We start from the raw sequence: 20,918 nt of genomic DNA on the forward strand, positions 1-20,918 counted from the left end.
TGAAGGTGCAGTCTGATTTTCAGTAATTACATTGAAAAAGGAAGCAAAACAAAAATCAAACTCAATAAAACAAGCAATTAGTAGTACAACTTCATTAGTTTGCATATTCACTGCATGTTCATATGGCCATAAAAGAATTGCACCTGCTACATCTATTGGTATATAGTAAAACACTAAGATCATTATTTATTTATCATCACTTTAAACATCACAGAATAATTTACAGATACACTCATTACAAGGAAAACACAGTTAATAGTATCTTGTTCATAAAAATGAAAACATAATTTTCTGAAATTGGTCTTGAAATCGAGATAATTACATGAGATTATTTCAAGAAAGAGAAAGAAAAATAGAGTGCTGAACTGTATTTACTAAAAGACTTAATAAATGAGACCTCTGCCATAGAAACAGCTCTTTGTTTTTATTCTGCTGGATTTACAATGCACCACTTTTTGCGAGCTCCTCTCTCATGGGGACAAAAACAAGAATCATCCAAGTGTTTACAATTAGCAAACCTTGTAACTATAAGCCTTTAAAAAAGCATCAGATACTTCATTATTTTCTCCAAAACATGGTTTTAGGAGAATCTAAGCATACATAAGAAACAAATAGTTTCCTTCCTTACTGTTTAGGATATTACATTACTAATATATATATATATATATTTACTAAAATTTACTAGCGAGGCAAACAGAAGATACAGCATAATGACATCAAAACTAAAGCTGATTTTTTTAGCTAAGATAATAAGAAGGAATAGGAGAAATAATTCTCCTCCCACAAAAGGAGAAAAAATACAATGAAACAGAGTATATATTTGACACCTGCCTCTCAACGAATAACCAAGCACTGTTTTTCTTTCAATGACTGCTGATACTTTGGCATCACTGAAGGACCACACTACAGCACAAGGGTAGAGCACTCAATCCATTCACAGCGAAGAGGTTCAAATGTGTAACCATGTACATAATTATCTTTTTCTAGCCTACAAGACTGATGAGATTACTTTGACTGTATCACATATTGCTCTCAGTGATGATTTTAAACAAATCAGTTCAAAACCAACTACATACCTTATTCTCAGTTTAAAATCTAGTATTTAGCATTTTAAATTAATATAGAAGGCAGGAGAAAAAAACATGGAAAATAAGAAACAAAGTGAAATCCATATTACTATCAAAGAAACTTTAAATTCAGCTTTCTAGAAGGGCCAGGAGAAGGCTCTCAAAGGCATATAAAATACTGTGGTTTGTATTTGAAGAGGAAAACAGCAAGGTGAATTATAATTTATAATGATTATAGAAACAGCTTTAAAATCCATGTGTTTCTTTGTCTTATACTAGAACTTAAGTCCCTTTTGCCAGTGAAAATGCTTGTAATGCCCAGTGTAATGGTGTATTTAAGATCAAGCAGAAGTACTGATCTGTGAAACACAAATAAACAAACAAGTAAAAATTACCACTTCAAGTTTTGTTTTTGAGTAGAATATAGTTTCCTTGGTTTCACTATCAGCTTTCTCTTAGCTCATCTTTCTCAAGAGGCGTTGTTGAAACACAATGCTCTAGCTCTGCAGCTACAGCCTTGAACAAAGAATAACTGGCATAGACAGTGCTTCTTGACCTGACAAAAACCTTTGATGCTGCTAATCAAAAAAGTCTTACTGAAAAAAGAAGATGGAAGTTACAGCTGCACAGAACAATAGGTTAAATTGACTTTCTCTCTGGACACTGTGTTGTGATCAAGGAGGAAAAGAAATCCAACATAAAGGCAATACAGGAATGCTGTTAATTTGAAAAGGATCCAAAATAATTAAAACAAATGTAGTAGTGAAGTAAATAGAAATGACTGAGGTATGGCCATGTGTCATACATGTTTATGCCTGTCATAAGAGAAGACAGAAGATAGGCTGACAGTGGATCTACTACATGTTCAGCATCTATGTACTGATGTCAAATAAATTACCTGGAAGCAAAATGAAGAAACCTGTAAATATTTTTTTTGCTGCTCATTAAATGAAATGTATGAAATACAGAAATGAAACTATATATGCTACAATATTTACCTAAACTGTATAAAGCCACTTTCTCTGGGATTTAAAGATCCACACATATGCAACATACTGAAACTAAAAGGAGTCTATATTGTTCAGTCAAACCTCTAAAAGTAGCCCCTGCTTTATCACAGCAGATTTTGAAGAGTAAAACTTTGGTTACAGTCAGAGGGTTTTACCTCTGATTTCACCTAAAAGCACTGGTGGTGGAGATACCATATTGAGAACTCTTAAGGGTATGATGCACTGTGACCTATAACAATGAATACAAATTTTGCAGATGTTTTTTGTGAGCTAGGTAATTTATGCAAACCAAAACAGAATACAAAATGGCATGATTTGATTAGATATTATCTTGTGCATGGAGTTGCACTTGACGTAAAATATAACTTTTTTCTTTTCCCAACAGTATGTGAATTCAGTTCCAACTAGAGGACAAGAAAAGGCCCCACATAAGTATCACTTAAGCTACAAAGCCAATTTTCTTAAAAACGTTTTTTCCATTGAATCAAGATTAACCAACAGGAAAAATATTCAGTCTTGAAGAATTTTGGGGCTTAGAAATTATGAGGTTTGATGACAAAGGAGTCAAAATCTTGAAGAATTTTGACTCATTTTATGAAGCAATTTATAAATTATAGGATTGGCTTGTGGCAAAACAGATGAACAAAATTCTAAGCAGAATCAACTATATAACTAGTTTTGGGTTTTTTTCTTCTTTTTTTTGGCTTCTCAGCATATAGCAGACTTGTTTCAATGAAATGTTTGCATAAATCACCCTATGAACTAAATTTCTTGATTGTCACATTCATCAATTAAGCCTTACATTCCGTCTACATAAAGAGAAATATGGCAGTACATTAGACCCCATTCATCTCACTTTACAAACAAAAAAAATAAATATTCAATATTCCCATGTATTCAGATTGAAATGTGCAATCTCAAAGCATGACGCTAACTTGCCATGCAGGTGTGAAGCTACTCCTGAGTAAAACACACAGATGTGTTGTTACAAGCATAGCCTTGAAAAATGTAATTTTTAAAGCAGAAATCTGCTTTGTGGGAAATTTGGTAGAATGGAAAGGGAGATAAGTATTCAAGAGACATTGCTGCCTGCCTGGTACCGGGAATTAAGCTGAGATTCCTCAGATAAAATCTAGACAAAAATAAATTGAATATAAATTCTCTAATAAACTTGAAGTCTTTTACATACTTCTGGTGTTAATCTCTATTTTCTGCTATCATTAACAACCTGAGTAACTGAGGCAGAGATAAAGTACTTCTCCATAAAAGTATATAAAATCCTGACAAGGCCAAGATTACCTATTTTCCTTTGAAAATGCATTATATTAACTGGAAAGTCTAAATAGTTATTTAGCAAGGAGCCTTCTCATGGATTCCAGTTGAGGAAGGGTTCTCTGTTCAGACCAGAAGCTGTGCAGCATTACAGCTTTTGTGCATGCTTCAGGAGTGAGCACAGAGGTCAAGCACTCTTTAAGAAGGATCACAATGGCATTTAGTCCACGTTAAGCCTGTAATTCAATACCAATACTTTCTAATCAATACACTACTTCACAGCAGTTGCTGACAGAGCTAAACTGATAGGATCTGCTCAGCTAACATATGTTTAAACCTAAATAGAAATACTCACTTGGAGTTTATCTTTGACACTGAATGAAGACTCACAGAGGTAATGAACTGTAGCAAAAACAATTGCAAGATTACTGAAGAAAAGCACCACTAATATACTGAAAGATGTAAATTAAATTAGCAATGCCACATGGATCTCAGTGCATGAGACCTGTATAATTAATCTATTTTTTATTACAGATAATCACAGCATTATCTTCTTTAAGATAAAACAGCTAGAACAGTTCAGTGGTGTAACTTTCATACATTGTGGGGTTTAGCATCACAGCAGATACTGTAATTATTTCCCACCTTAGAGTAAGTATAGCTAATTCTTGAGACAGAAACAGAAGATGAGAAGGTACTTTGTTAAACAGGATCCTGTGCACATAAATTGCAATGCAGGAAATACTGTTTCCTTATTCACTGGACTGCAAAGTACTGAAGAAACACTTATTATCTACTAATGCCATCACAGTTTTCTATGACACCACCATGGAACTCAGAGGCCCTCAGAATGGCTTTAAAACAGCATAAACCTGAAACTGTTGACACAACAGGACACTGTTTTATAAGAGACTCAATTTGTATCACCCTGATAACCAAAGAAGCAACTATGAAGTTTCCTGTTCCACTTCTGGTTTTCCTTCCAGGTGAAAAATTGTAAAAGCGGGAAGAAAAAAAATTAAAAAACACCATACCTCTAAACATGACAAAAGTAATACTGTTTTAAGGGTTTTGCTTTCCCTTTTGTTGACAAGATCTTATGAGTCAAAATATCTGCAAGATACTCAGTTGTCCTTGCATTGAAGGATTATATTCTTGCCTTGTATAAATTCTTTACTTTATACAAATATATCAGCTTATGCATCCACTTTGGATATTAGTGGTCTTGCAAAAAAAAACTACACTGGTTGCAGGTCTGATATAAGATCAGACTTTCCAGCTATACCTTTGAAAAGTAATGATGAAATAAAATTGAAATAGATGTTATGGCATGATATACTGCAGTCAAGAAGACTTTCAATATAACTATATGAAAGACTATTAATTTATACCGAGACATGAACAAACAATGTCTCTTTTCCGTCCCAATCCACCCACGTTCTAGAGTGCTGTGGATGGCATTTAGCAGAGCAATTTCAGTGCTTTGACTTGAAAACAGAAAATAAAATCTCAAGCACATCATTAACAGGTGAAGTGAGATAAAATACCAGTCCTCTATACTACAGAGAAAACCACAGGCCAGAAATTTTAAGATGAAAAAGTTACTTCCACGTAAATCTTTATCCTTCATGTCTGCACCTAAATAGCCCAGTGACAACTTTTTATGTTTTTTAATCAAGTTCCAATAGACAGTCACCTAATACTAGCACCATCCATACAAGCACATTACAGCTGAAATAGAAGCTACCTCTGTTTACTTGTCAGTATGTGACCAAACCCATTTAGTTTTTTTCTAAAAGCTACTTACAGGTACAGAAAATATTATATACAAGATCTGAGGCTAAAACTCATGACCAAACTTTTCCTTGATAAAATTATTGTGAATATCCTAGAATTCTGCAGTTAAATAGTCTGTTTGCACTATGTGATCCTAAACAACAAATAGCTTTCAGGTCTCAGTTAATTCTCAGACAATCACCAATCTCTCAGTATTCAGACTCCCTGCAGAGCTTAACAAGTCTCCTAGATGATTTTCAGAAGCTATTTTAGAACAGTCCTATCCTGAAATCAGAAAACAGGGCATACACACATGTATGCCATATACCATTCCAAACTGACATGATTCAGGATCTTGCTTGAACACCCTATCTACAATCTCAAGTTACTACAGTCAAGGGACCATCAAAGCCTACAAACTGTTGCCCACTGTGGTCTGCAGAGTCAGAGGGCCTGTTTATCTTCCCAGCACTATCTGTTCCTAGATACTTCTTTTCCCCAGCAGACAGTTCTAGGGACAGGTGTGACTTTTGTTTACATCCCCACTTCCCTTCCAAATTTTCTTTGAATTCCATTTTACTTTGCCAAGAACTTTTCCAATAATCAGTAATAATAAAAATTTATTCACATCAGGTTAGCTAGAAAAATAAGAAGGCAAACAAAAATATAAAATTCAGAAGCCAAGAAAGGAAACAAAAATTAATTAAAATCAATTTCCTAGCACTACACCAGAGATTTTTATGGGGGAAAAAAAAAAGAGAAAAATGTTATGAGTAGTGTAGTCAAACAACATATAATCAAATAAAGTAGTATCTATTTTCTCTTTACTGCGACATTCACCATCAATCATTTAACCAAGATGAAAACTCAAGTTCTCTAAAGGAATCTGTATGAAGGGAAAGTTAAGGCATCCACTGTTCACACAAGTATCTCTGATATTAGATGATCACAGAACTTAAGGTTCTCCAGAAAAAAACCCTCACACCTAGGCAAGAGGGCATTATGACAACCTCAGCAACTAAAAATGAGGAGACATTTATGTTACAACTACATGCTGCCTCCAAAGTGTAACAGTTTTGTTTTGGCTAGAATGTAGAAGACTTTTAAAGCTTTTTGGAAAGGAGCGAATTCATACAACCATACCTATTTCCACATAGCGGTTTGGTAGGTCACGCATTTCACTGGCATGCCGTTCTTTTACTGAGCAAATCTAGGAAAGGAGATTTGAATTGTTACAAAAAGGAAGCTGTAATTCCTAAAATAACACTAACTTTGCCTCAATAAGAAAGGCAATTTCTGGAAATTCTCGGACATGTATTTCTTTATTTTGGAAAACACAAGTTGTGAAACAGTAATGATGCATCAGTAAAGAAAACCACACAGGAAAGAAGTGGCTGTAGTTCACAGCCTTATAAATATGCTGGAGAGAAGAGGACCACATAAAAGAAATGTGAAAATACATGCCCATTATGGTTTCTTCGAAGAAGCATTTATTTATGAATTTGGTTTTGGTGTCTTCTCACACTTTGTGTCTCATTACCTTTCAAGATATCTGATTCTTATTCAGTAAGTTTGCTATTACTCCTCCCAGTTACAACAGGCGAGTATGTACATACAAAGAAATACAAATAACCAAATGTTGTGAAGCACAGGCAAATAGAAGGGGGAAGACAGATGCCAAACTTAGGACAAACCTCCTCATTTATAAAACTCTAAGCTTAACGCTCCAAAAGCTTTTTACATGTCACCTACCTCACTCCACCCTCCCTTTCCATCCATTCCTATCTGGCACTTTTAATTTCCCACTGAGCAGTGATGCAGCAGTCTGTTATTAGAAAACAGCTAACAGGTTTGTAACAAACTCATGTAGTGTGCTGGTCTGAGCAAATGATAATCAGTCTGCATCACACAAGTTTGAAATGCCAGTTTCTTGTTGAAAGATAACAAAACCCTAAGCAGTCTGTCCTTACACCCATCCATGTTTCCCCCATGGTTGACCAAAATCCTGTGGCTGTTTTAAGAGATGTAACCTCCTCAGCCCCCAAATCAATCCCCTCAAAAAATACCTCACGGTAAATTGTTCTTCCTTAATGCTAATCCACAGAAATTAATTCAACAGCACACTAAAAGCTTTCAAAAGATGAAATCTCTCCAAGGAGTAAAATGTCCCTGAGGATTACAATCACTGCATGCTCTCACACAGAGATCTGTCTGCCACTGGCTGCCTATCACTCCTCCTCCTCATGAGGGTCAGTCCAATGACATTCCTAAGGTAGCAAGAGTTCTGAAAACTGGTCAAACCAAATTCTATTTTTTTCGATTGTCTTTACTTTTCAGAAACAATCCTCTGTTTGTCTGTGATAACAGCAAGCATTTATTACAAAGACAGGTAATTGTACCTTTACTGAATTTCCCCAGCCAATAATCAGCGTTAAATTATCCTTCCAGCAAAGGCTGCAGGGATACATATCTGGGCGAAGGCTTATGTCATCTCGAGGCACATTGGTAATTCTTTGCTTGGAGATCATGTCAAGTATCTTCACGCCCTGAAAGTTTAAAAACAAGAGAACTTTATTCAGTATGACAAACTCCTACTCACCATTTTGTATGCTAAGGCAGTCAGAGCAGTTTATAGCATAAATTTCAGAGCAGGGCTGAGTGTGCCACCAGAAAAAACTGTTGATACAAAACCCATCTAACCCAGGAGGTGACAAAAGGAGTAAAGGGATCAGAGTAATTTAGATGTTTTAAATTCACATGCCAAATAAAGACATTATAAGTGAATGAGTGACAGACTAGCAATTCCAGTCATGAACCAGTTTGGCTTATTGGGCTGGTGCTACTCCTGGAGAAATAAAAAGAATCCCAGCTTTTTCACAACAGTCCCTGTAGAGACACAGAAATTTCCACCTTGGAAAAAGAAAAGCAACAGCTCATTAAGATAAATGAATTCAGTCTCAAGATATGCATTTCAACCCTTACATTAAAAGAGAAAACCAAGCATATTTAAACAATGCTTGGTTTTGTATGCTGTGATTTTTTTACTCCCTCCTCAGGAAATCTCCTAAACTAATAGAACAAGAAGTTAAAAACCAGAAAGACTTAAATCTTACTACTTTGTCTCCAAGGATGATTTTCAGTAACCCATACCACACCTTCTGTTTTTCTACATGGCAGCAAATCTTATATGGGATAGACCAGCTCCTGTTTGAAGTAGCTTTCAAACTAATAGTGTAGGATTTTCTTTGGTTGTAAGTGTTGAGAGACAGTTGTTTACTATAATAAGTTTTACATAAGAGTAAGTTATTTAGAGTTATAGTATTGTGTTATATAGTACGTTGCTTGCTTAGGTTTACTTGCTTAGCATAAATAGCTGGATTTTTTTTGAAGTCTTGGGTGGTAAGCTCTGAACTTACATCTAGATATGCTTTTGGCTGGTAATTAATTATTCATTTTCTTTATAGTAGTTGGTACAGTGCTGAATTATAGATTTACTGTAAGAATAATGTTGATGACTCACTGATGTTTTAGTTGTTGCTATGTAATCTCCCATGCTCTGCCTGTGAGCAGGTGCACAACAAGTGAGCAAGGAATCAAAAGGGCCCCTGTTGGCTTTTTGGAGCTGCCCACTGAAAAAGGACTCCAGTCCTTGAAATTAAAGTGTGGGGTGGTGTGTATGTAACTCCTTGAATGGTGTGAGAATGCTTGAGCTTTTAGCTTCTCCTCTAACAGGTATGCTATTTGCATAATGAATTGAAAGGACATCCACAGTCAACTTCCCATCATGCAGGAGCTAAAACCTGTCCAAATGGGAGTCCAGCAGCCAAATGCCTCTAAGGATTTGTCCTTCAGATGTCTCAGTTTGTAAAACTTGCACTACTAGCCATGGAGGAAGAAGAAGAAGAGGGCATAGCAGAAAACACAGGTTAGCTATGTATCTGAAAAGCAAAATTAGACCTTGCCTAAATATAAAAACAAGGTAGCCATACACACACAGTAAGAAGCAAGGCTATAAACATTTTCTCTGATTGGGGAAAAAAAAAAGTGTAACACAAAACCTTGCTAGAGAATGGAGTTTGAAAAGTTAAAGGGGAACAGAAAGGGCAATAACCAAATATATTATTCTTTTGGAGGGCAAGTGTCATTTCATTTTTCTTTGAATGATAGGCCCTGACCATGGCTTTTTGTCTCTGACAGATGGCTCTCAATGTTTTATTAGTACTCTGCGTTCTGTTGTGGCACATCATCTCTAGGGATAGCTCTTGTCCTATCCATCCCAGCAGATACCTAGAATATGTATTTTAATTGTATGGATCTGAAAAGAACAAAACCTTCAAATAACCAAGTGTTATGTCAGCCAAGCCCTCAATGAAGCTTCTATTTGAATGGAGTTATCAAAGGGAAGCAAATAAACAAAGGTCCACCTTTAACAATTTCATAGCAAACTGGTTTTGAAATATAAAAAAGAACAATGGCTTTAAAATATTTTAATAAAAGCCTCCCTTTATGATGGAAAAACGATAGAAAAAAAAGCTAGTGTTTCAGATGTAGTTTCATCACATTTAAAAAATACTTTGGAATTTAGACATGATACACATTAAAAACATATCTCTCACTGCTAAGCTGCAAAACATAGAGCTTGACCCATCAATTAGATATACACTGATAGGTGAAATGTAAAACTCAGAATGAATGCAATGGCTTCCTTTAAAATTACACTTAGAACAAAAGGAGCCTATTTTCGTCTAACTTTTTTCTAGTAGCCTAACAAAATGAGAAATTATTACTGTATTTTTTTTATAATCTGCAACATTGAAAGTGCATATGACAATGTCATTTCAGTACAAATTACAAAATCCAGACAGTTTATTTTTTTTTCAGGGAGTGGAAAGGAATGGAGATGTTCTATTATTTATATAAAGAATTACACAGGCATTACTTCTTCAATTTGCTTCAATAAATTGCACTAATCAAAATTCTAATTAATAATTGTGTACATTAGTGACCACCACAGTAGAATGTAGAGCTACTTTCCTAATTTCTTCAGAAGTGGCAATCATATTGGAGAATCCTGACTAACCTGCAGAAAACAACAGAAGAAATTTCTAGAAATAAATCACATATAAACCACTATCCTTCAATGCCTTATATACACAATTCTACAAATTCACAGTTTTTCAACTAAATATTCTGGCAATTAGCATTGAAAAATTTCAATAATCAGTGTAACACAGAGATATTTTTGTACATGTAATGGAGGTGAAAAATACTTACCATATTATTAGCCCAAGCAATTAAGTGCCCTCTCCATTTTATATTTCTTATATTTCCTTCCCCTTCATGTAAAACTGAAGGCTTCCATCTATTCATCCAACCTCTTTCATATAACAGCAACTATGAAGAAGTGCAACAATAAATATTTCTTTGACACAGTACGGTATGCAGATATGGAAGTTATTTTTTCTTCATTATCTCTTACTCTGGATTTAAGAGCAATGAAAAATACATACCTATCAGAAAACAAAAGCAAAAACAATCAAACATTTTGCTATAATATATTTACATCAAGCATCTTGTATATTACAGAATTCCTGTTAAATTTTAAAAATATTAATAAGAAGGCCTTTCATCAAGTTTCTGCAAAGAACAGTATAATTATTTACCTTTTAGTGATAAAGAAATTAAGGTATTTCAGAACCTAAGTCTACAGCATTAGTGACAACATTTCAGAAAATTGTTAAAGAAATCAGGTTACCTCACTGATCTCGACATCCACGGATCTTGTTATAGGTTCCTTCCCTCCAAAAAAACAGGTAGTCAAAGAAAATTAAAAGATCCCCAAGCCTGTGACCTTCTGCTTGGCTCCACATGGAACTATACAGCCTTCCACAGGGGTCTAGAGATGCTGTGGTTTAGTCCCACATCTGCAAACTGTACTATACCACAAGTGCTTCTGATTGTAAAACCTTTGTGACTGGTAATCTCAAGTTCTGCAACTAAGGAAGGTATTTTAGAATATCTAAAAGCATAAGAGATGTTATGAGATGCTTTTCAGCAGCAAAGAAAAACCCAACTACATGCAGAAATTCTGCACAGAAAGACAGCCCATATCAGTTGGTTGAAGCATGGTGCTAATAATGCCAAGGTTGCAGGTTCGATCCATTCACTTAAGAGCTGGACTCAATGATCCTTGTGGGTCCCTTCCAAATCAGAACATTCTGATTCTGTATGTCTCATTAAGTTATTTAATAGGATTACAGGGAGTCATTCTGAGAGAAGTGCAGACTTGGAGGGATACCTAAGTAAGAAGCTGAAGCATCTACTGAGATCATACTCTAAGGTACCACTCCTGCTAACTTTTGCATGAGTACACCCACTGCCATGGTTTGACACTGGCACAATGTCAGCGCCCCCATGAAAATGCACCTTCCCAAATAATTGCTGTGAGATGTGATCAGGAACAGAGCAGAACAGGCCCAAGCTTAATAACAAAGGAAAAACTTTATTAAACTACTACTGCTATAAAAAACACAGACACTAAATCCAGGATGAAGACCCTCCAAAACACTCCTCCTCCTCCCAACCAACTTCTAAACAAAACCACAGTGAGACACCACCCAGGATTCCTGATCAAGTTGCTACTGTTCAGATAATCAATACTCAGTCCCTCAAAGGAAAGAGAGGTCTCTCTTGCACCACAGACTCCACCAGGAAACACAATTGCCACCCTTGTGTTTCCATGTCACACATGACAACCACCCGGAGAAAATCTGCCATGGTGACACTCTCCTTTCCATGTCACAGTGCTCTCACCACCATGCATGGACAGACTGCTCATAGGGCTCCTTTAAGGATGCTTTGCCACGGACTAAAAGAGACAACAGTTCAGCATCTCCTCTTGGGACTACAGTCCCTCCCCATTTTCCCCCTGGGGCTGAGGGTCCAAGAACCGAGATCATCTTCTTCCTGAAGACAGAGGGCGTCGCCATTCCCTCCTCAGCTTTTCTCTGTTCTCTCCATTCCTGTGCTGGCAGTTGCTGAAGCAGGTCTCTTTGGTTCACCACTGCATCCCCCTAAAATGCAGTCTCTGTTGCAGGAGAATTTGGTTTAGTCTATGGCTAGCAAGAAAAGTCCAGCCACAAGCCACTCCATCATCTCCTTCCACCCAAAAATTTCCTCTTCCAGCATCCCAGATCCCAGACTGTCTCTCTTCTACTTCAAATCAAGGAGGAGTAATATTTTACAAAGCCTTTATTTCTCAGGAAAGGGTTAAAAGTTCAGACTCCCTGGACAGCTGAAATCTCTGCTCAGAATTCCAACTTCCCCACTGGGCATCTTCCCTCCCCTTCTCCTTCTTCTCTGACGGCAAATTTACAGGTGCCATCGGACTCTCTGTCTCTTCCCTCTGGTGGAGGGGGGAGGGAACAAAGACATGTCCGCTTCTCTCCACCTATCTATCTACAGGAGCTGGCTTGGTTCCAGTGTTTCAGCCCCCTTGGCTCACCTCGACCAGGCCACATGGCTTCCCCTCCCCCAGCCAGCCCATGGTTGGGCAAGAGAAGTCTGCACAGCACTCTGACTGGAACCAAAGAGGCACTCCCCTGGGAGTTCTTGCTTTTAATCCCCTGTGTTCTCAGAGGCATGTCCATACCTTCAGTGGCCACTCCATGTGCCAATATCCAAACCTGACCACTAATTGGTTTGACCCAACTTCCTGAAAAAATTCACTTCCATGTCAAACCACGACACCCACATACAATCATATGCCCAGCCTGAACCCGAGCTCACACCTCACATTGGAAGATGTGAAATAGCTGTCTGCAAGGATTTCTACCATGCTAAAATGCAAATGGAGTACTCTTCTTGCTAATATTTCCTGTCTAAGATCCAGCTGTATGCATGTTTTTATATATGGTTTCCCACCACTTGTATTTGGATAAATACATCAAATGTTAAGACACTAGTTGTTTAAAATACGATCTTTAAACAAAATACAAGATTTTAACGGCAATTATCAGACTGCCTGTCCCCTAAAGCCACCAGATGGCACCAGAAGACAAGTATTTTCTCCAAGAGTTTAAAGCAAGCACTAGGTAGGGTAGTCTATTGAGAAATTTTTGTGTGAATTATACTGCAGACATCAAACTTTTAATTCAAGCAAAGTGATTTTGTGTCCTTCACATAGGTCAAATGAAGGCCAAACTTTTAGACAGCACAGATTTTTTTTCCCACATATGAAAAAGCTACTGAGTAACTCTCACAGAACATGTTATTTTACAGCTACCAGGGCAAGCCACTGAAAGCAGTGTAACATCTACACCCACAAGTCAGTGCTATATGGAGGGATTTCCATTAGAAGACTAGTAGGTAGTTGTTAAGCACAGGAGCAGCCCACAGCCCAAATGAATGATCTCCACTCAGATGCTAAAGATGCTATTAAAAACTAAGTGCTGATTATCCAGACTTGAAAATTACTTTTTTCCTACGGAGAAGTTGGAGAGAAGAACAACTGCTGCTTGGATGATTCTTTCAATACCACCCAATAAAGACAGCAGCAAAATACATGCTATTTGCATTGAGACTTACTGGACAAAGCTCCGAAAACTGATGTGGATGATGTGAAAGGTTAAACCTAGCTGATGTCAATTATATTAATTGTACTTGGAATTTTTTCTGCTTGTGACTGAATTGTGATTTAAATTTAATTTTTTATACTCAAAATCCAGAGCAAACTTGGTATGACACTTTGCATCTTTTTTGTTATTCATGGTTTGTGAACATCATGCTTTTTTGTGACTCTGAGTAACAAGCTGCAAGGAAAAGTAAGTGATCTGAGAAAGAACTGGTGAACAGAGAAGATAATTTGAAAAATCTCGCTTCCATCTACGCTCAACCCTAAGAACACAAACTTTCAGATCAAGGCAGTACAAGACAACAGCCTGGTATCACCTAAAATAAGGATGGAAATTGAATCACTGAAACACCCTATCATTCCCCTCTTCAGATCAGCAACTGAAACAGGTCAAACACTGATGCCAAAGGGTACTTTACACTGTCACTTAAAAAAAGAAAGCAATCTCAAAACGTGTTTAACTAAAATATCTTCAGTGCAATTATCTGTGTGCTGTTGATATACATACTGTGATTTATTTATTATTTCTCAGAGCAATGACACCTGGAAATTGAATTTGTGAACACAGAACTTTTCCAAGTGTTTTGGAACTTTTGTCTACTGAAAGCATCTCTCTCAAAATAAGCAGCATAATTTTTTTCTTAGTCTTCCTTTCTGTCTCCACATTGAAATGTTGATCATACTAACAGGTAATTTAAAGCGACAAAAGACTTGTCAAAAGAAATTTACGGTTTCTGGAGGAACTCTACCTACCACCTCCCTCACTTTTTGGTAGGGGAAAAATATTTTCAGACTTTATTTGCCAGAAATCCTATATTATGGTAGTCAGCGTTCACAGTACTTAGATTTCAACAGCAGCCAAAATCCCACTTTCTTGGCTTCTCTGCAAGAGAGTTTGTTCTCCCTGTTTTTCATTTGCTCTCATAAAACTTTCTAGTCCTTTGTTACATACAGTACAGTTGTGCTTAGAACACTCTTCCAGTGTATCTTGCATACACTGCAATTTGACAATACACCTAAAATAAAATAACCTTTAGCTTCAAGGTCCCCACCCACACTGTTTCACAGCACATTGCAATCTTCTGTTAGCTCATTAATTATTTTGCGAGTCTTCTTAACTGCTTATGATTGCCCACCAGATCATTAAGAAAAATGACACACTGAAATGTTTGAGACAAGAGGATGGAGCAGGACACTTTGGTTTTAAAAAAGAGGTGGATTAGTGAATACATGAATACATATTTTGGATTACTGAATACATTTCTCCATATCTTTCACTAACAGGAGATTAATCTACACCAAAAAGAGCTCAAAACTCTATTTTAGAGCGCATTCACAAAAGAGAATAGATGGACTTAATGGAGCCTGTCATGCAATTAGCATTAACACTAATTACATGTAATCCTGGTCTTAAACTATGTACAGGAATTCCCAATTCTCTGAACAAAGAGGTGAATGATTGCAACTTTGGAGGGATCAACGTGGTGAAGTAATTCAATTTAATTTATTCTCACTACCAATTACTAGTTTCAATATACTGAAATAAAAGATGTCTGTTCTCACAGAAATGTCAAAGGAAACACACTTTTAATGATGCCTAGCATCATTACTTTGTTTCAACACAGCGCCTTATGTGTAAAGATTTGAAGAAGTTTTAGTGAAGTGAAGAAAAAAAGGCTTAAGTCTTCAATTTGTAACTGAAGAGCCACTTTTCCGTTCCCTACTACAGAACTCTTGGATCAGTTTTTATTTCCGAAAATGAAAATTAGGAAAAAAGTCCCTGTAATTTCCTTGTCCTGTTCTTTGTCTAAGTGTGAAGATGAGCTTACCTTTGGCATTTGTCCTGTATTTTGGTGCCTTTGTCACCACTGTCACCTCAGTGAGGCAAGACCACAAAAATCTAAAATGCTATTTCCATGGTTACAAGTGATCACTACAGCTATTTATTGTTTTCAGCATAAAACAAATATTTACAGGCACAGCCAAGATTAACATATACCAAAGAGTAACACAGAACAGCATACCGCAAGAAGACTTACTGTTTAATAGTTCATCCCTAGGAAAACAATAAAAAATTATACTTTGTATTTGAAACAGACAAAGGGACTTGAATGAGCTCAAACAAGGCAGAGAATAATGTAAGCCTGAAGCTTTCAGCTGAAGATGAGCTTTCAAGATTTCGTCATAAAATGTTGTGTAGGGAGCTGGGGTGTGAACAGAGAGGAGGGCAGCAAGTGCAGTCAAGGGAAATCAAGCAAGGAGGCAGAGGCACACAGCAGCATCGGGAGGTATGTGATGGCAGCAGTGAGAAATTAAACAGGAGCTACTGCTGTAGTTCATGGTCAGAGAAGCTAGAAATTTTGAGATGTTTAATACAAACAAATGCCACAGGACTTTTATTAGGCTTCACTTTTAATAACTCAACTGCCACATTCCAGCTGTTGCCTATTCACAAAAAGCTACAGAATTAACACCCCGAAAAGCAAATCCTGCCGTCTTGCAGGCAGAGAGACACATTTCATACACTTAGATCCTCTTCACTTGCCACCTCAGGCAATGAAAAAAGAGTTCTACACAGACATTTGTAAAACACACAACTATAGATTACATGCACATACGACTATGATCCATTTGCTTAACACAAACCAAATTTATTACAGCACAAGGAGAATTTTTGTTTTAGCGATAAAGAAGAAACACTTATCCAAATACCCATAAAGAGGAAATGTAAGCAAAAAAAATATGCTTATTAAGCAAACAGGACATGCTACATACCAAAGTCTCATCTGCTCAATAATATGGGATATATCTGGGCATTATGCATTGCAGCAAGGAAATAACAGACAAGCAGTATTATGGTTTGCTTGCTGCTACAGTTTGTTTCCTACTTATGGTAAATTATCCAATGCATGGACAGAAATTGCCACAGTATTTACTCCTTCTTCACTCAAATCAGACCTCTGAGTATTTACTGAGTGACATTTTATAGCTTACAAAGCAATCTGCCTTTCTTGTCTGGTACTCTTCTACCCAACATAATGCCAAACAGCTGACTATCTGCTTTCTAAAAATGGTCTGTGCTGCAAACAGCATCCTGACAATTTAATAATTTGTCAAAGTACTTCAGTTATTATGAAGTACATATCATAGGGTTCAGAGGTAAGGTCATCTACTTACTCACCATACAAAGTGCATCTGCTGACACTAAAAAGCAACAATTAAAAAAAAATCTTAGACATTCCTTGGCAGACTTGACTTTAACATACAAATTCCACTACCCCTAACAGCAGTCACAGATCCTCAACAATGCTTTTCTCTTCCCACTTGTGCACTGTTTGCAATCACCATGCTTTCTCTGTGTTTATTGTTGCTCCACCTGGAGTGGAAAGGAATTTAGATTTTCTTGTTTTGCATTTAAGGCAAGACCTACCATGGGTCCAGAGTTCTGACACTAAAATAGATTTTTTTGTTTGTTTTTTGTTTTTTGTTTTTTTAAAATGAGAAATTTCCTCCAGGTAACACTAAGTTCTCTCTGCTTTTATAAAAGAAAAAAGTGTCTAATGTTTAAACATAAGCATTGATATGTTTAAATGTTAATTCTGGGAGGATAAATGAGACAAACATGATCAGACACATCTGTATTTGAAAACCAGTTCTTATAGTGTATCTTCTGCAGCAAAAGAAACACAGACATTATTAAAAAGGTGTTTATATATATTTCCAACAAATATATATAAAAAAACCCATTAATATATTATGTAGCTATAGACACAGATAGATATAGAGAGATGAGACTGTTGACAGTCACAGGGTAAATCTGCAATTTTATTTTGGTTCCGTAGCCCTTAAAATGTTTCAGATTGGATATGCAAATCAATACTTATTATACAAAATGTATATCCTAGGCAAATGAGGAGAACCAGTCCTTTATGCTACAGAATATTCTCCTTCTATACTTCAGAATACATTTGCTTAATTTGTGCTGGGTCCCCACTACCATGCTAGGTAGAGAAGACTCAACAAAACCCTTCATTAGCACACATCCAGCAGAGTGACTCAATCTCTTCAGAGGACTCACTCTCCTAAGAGTTTCACTACAAAAACCTTAATATCTAGTTATTGACGTTAATAGGGATGATGTCCCTGCCAAGAGAGGAATCTCAACTTGTCCTGCTCTCCTTAAGTTATCTTTACATAAGTCAAGGTAGCTGATACCTTGACTTTGCATCTGAAATAATCTTCAGTCTTCTTTCTTTGTTAGTTCTGTCTGCTTAACCCTCATGACGTAACAGATACTTGGACTCCACAGAAAAATTTATTCAGTTGATGTTTTAGGAAAGACCAGCACTCTAAGAGTTAAATCAAGAACACCTTGTTTTCATCTTTACCACCCTCATTTAGTTGGCTTTTACCCTATTATTTTTTGAGATTAGAGTCTTTTTAAAAGGTAGAAGGTTACAGCCTTCAATAGCACAGTATTTGTTTTTTCCCTTGCTCTGAAGCTCTATTGTCTGCTCTGGACAGAAATGCCCTATTATTTACAATATACAGTATTATTCAGGGTTACCATCATCTGCCAAATCAGCACAATGGCCCTGTGGTTAATTGTAGAGATGAGGAAGGGAATAGGGAAGCACCTCCTTTTAGTATGCACCTATTGCTTCTCACTGCAATAGTGCCAATTTCCACCGTACCTGTCTTATTTCTAGGCACAGATAATATTAATTCACTTAGGAAAATGGGTGAAGTAAGCTTTACCAACACAACAAAATATTATCTCAAGTTTAACGGAAGTTATTTTCGTTTAAAAACTAATATTTTAATAAGCAAATAATGTAATTAGTTATGAACTATTTTATTATGAACAATTTGTTCATAATACGTTTTAGAGAAAAGCTTCTCTATATGCCTACTTAAGCACAGTTAAGCAACCATATAAAGATATGCACAGTAGAGTCAAGCTTACAACAATTCACAATGATTACCCCTGTTACTCCAGGGAGCACTACTCTTAAGTCAGCTTTAGGTCCGGCTGAGCTTCTTAGATGTAGCAAATCCCAGCACTACACAGCAATTCACCCAAGTTCCAGACATCCACCTGTGTAGGGAACTGAGGACCTGCACTGTGCATCCCTGAAGCATGTCACTAGGGTCTTTTCCCCACTTCTGTCTCTTGAACATTTCCAGGATGCCCTGAGTGGATCTTTGAACTGAAAAATGTATTTTTTACACATTTAATATTGTTATGAAGAATATTTTTCTAAAAAAATAATAGCAAAGCAAACAAAAAACCCCACTCCACTTTAAAAATGCTTACATACATTATGTCACCATTTCCAGAAAGCAAAAACAAAAACAGACCCAGCAAGCCTTTGGATTAAGTGTTCACATGATACATACTATGTTTTTTAATGCAGCTCAGGCAAGGAGGTGCATTAAGAAACATAATATGTATCATGTATATATGTATGTGTATATGTATCAGGCATTAGAGCTTTAAGCAAAGCTTTTCATTTACCTTTGTTCCAAAATGAAGATGCTCTTACTGTTACTCTTACCTTGGTGTGTATGAGGACAACACGCAACACGCTTTCCACCACTGCCAGCTATCAGGGATGAAGTCACTGTATACATGCAAAGGCTAAAAGTGCACAGACCTCAGGAGCCTCAGAAGGACCTGTCCCCCTCCCTGAAGGAGCTCACTTTGGTTGCTTAACTTTGCTTAAGTACGCACAATCCCCTAGACACAGGGAGAGAGTGGTGAGGTCCACAGCCTGAGGCTGTATGTTTCAGCCTGCTTCTCCTCACTCTTGTGTTAGCTGCCTGTTGCCTGCTGCCTCCATACTAAGCCTTGGCTTTATGGTTAAGGAGAGGTGTAAATGTTAAAAAAAAGCCCTTTATTACTAGGTGGAATTTAGCTTCCTGAATTTTCAAAAGGCATTTTGTTGTTGCTTTTATAGAAACACATATGCTCCTTTTGGAGGAAAGGCTTCTACTACAAGGCTGGAGGCTTTATTTGTTGGTTTTCTGTACCAATAAAATCAAATTACAGGTGTCAAGTGACATTTGTTTCAATGCTAAATACCTTATGTTAAGATGTCAATTAAAGTTTTTCTGAGGAGGAAAGTTCCTCAGCAAAGCATGAATGTATTAAGAATGAGTATAGCATTCCCCAGAGGACAGAATATAAAACAACCTGTCAAGTAATCAAAGATAACCAAAGAGAATGTGTTAACTCCCTGATGTTTTTTTCTGTTCGGCATCAGGTGAATGCAAGATCTTTTACCAACTGACGGAGCCCTGTTCTATTAATTCCTTGCTTCTCTCCTTACATGCCCCTTTTATCAGCACTAAAAAGCTTCACAAACTGGTGGCTGACACAGACACACACTGACTATGCATTATTTTAAGGACAACACCAACTTCTACCAGCCAGAAAACTCTGTCAAGCACACACGCCACTTAAATAAATAAAGCACAGCTATGCTTTGAAACATATTACTGAACTGTTGGTGAAAATTAAGATGTATTCAGCACTAGAAGCCTGTAGTTTTTGCGTGCTGGTAAGAGAGAGCAACGGCATTTGGTTTGATGCATCTGTGAGGATTGTTCAACCTTAATTCTTAACAGAAGGCAACAGAAAATTCCATGAATTCAAGAAACTGCTCCAAATACAACTTTTCATATTTTGACTGAAAATACGCAAACTGATAAAAGATACTTGTAGGACCTGGAAAAAGCTGCAATCTGGAAGCCAGAATTGTATCCTACACTAATAAGACACTTAATGCACATTTAAAACACCAACTGAATCCAAACAGAAGACTACCTAGAGATATAAGTGCTTGGAATGGGGTGAGCTGTACTATACCAAGAATTCCCCATAGTTTATTTAAAAAAAAACAACAAAAACCCTCACCATGGACAAGAGCTGATGAAGATATTTGGGTTTATTTCCTTAAAATAAAACACCAAACAAACAAAACCCCACCCCAAAAAATCACCCACAGATAACCCAAGATCAACATGCTTTGTAAAAGATCAGTTTCAAGGTCTAACTTCAACAAATTAAAACGGAGAAAATCTGGCCCAGGACATTTAAATTACTTGTTTTTCAGGCTATCTAGACAGAATGGTATTTCTACTCTGAAACTCAACTTG

The 20,918-nt window shown here is 36.8% G+C and overlaps 1 protein-coding gene across 5 annotated transcripts in view; it reads right to left on the reverse strand.

Moving 5' to 3' along the window:
• VPS41 (VPS41 subunit of HOPS complex) overlaps nucleotides 1-20,918 on the reverse strand; it is a 120,461-nt gene that overhangs the window by 45,199 nt on the left and 54,344 nt on the right. For all 5 annotated transcript variants that reach the window (XM_068201591.1, XM_068201607.1, XM_068201600.1 and 2 more), the window contains 3 exons: nucleotides 10,400-10,519; nucleotides 7,525-7,671; nucleotides 6,269-6,335 (listed from right to left, as the gene is read on the reverse strand). In XM_068201591.1, coding sequence (XP_068057692.1) covers nucleotides 6,269-6,335; nucleotides 7,525-7,671; nucleotides 10,400-10,519 — 334 coding nt within the window. The remainder of the gene's footprint in view (nucleotides 1-6,268; nucleotides 6,336-7,524; nucleotides 7,672-10,399; nucleotides 10,520-20,918) is intronic.

This window comes from Anomalospiza imberbis, chromosome 1 (genome assembly GCF_031753505.1).
Source record: "Anomalospiza imberbis isolate Cuckoo-Finch-1a 21T00152 chromosome 1, ASM3175350v1, whole genome shotgun sequence".
Taxonomy (NCBI): Eukaryota; Metazoa; Chordata; class Aves; order Passeriformes; family Viduidae; genus Anomalospiza; species Anomalospiza imberbis.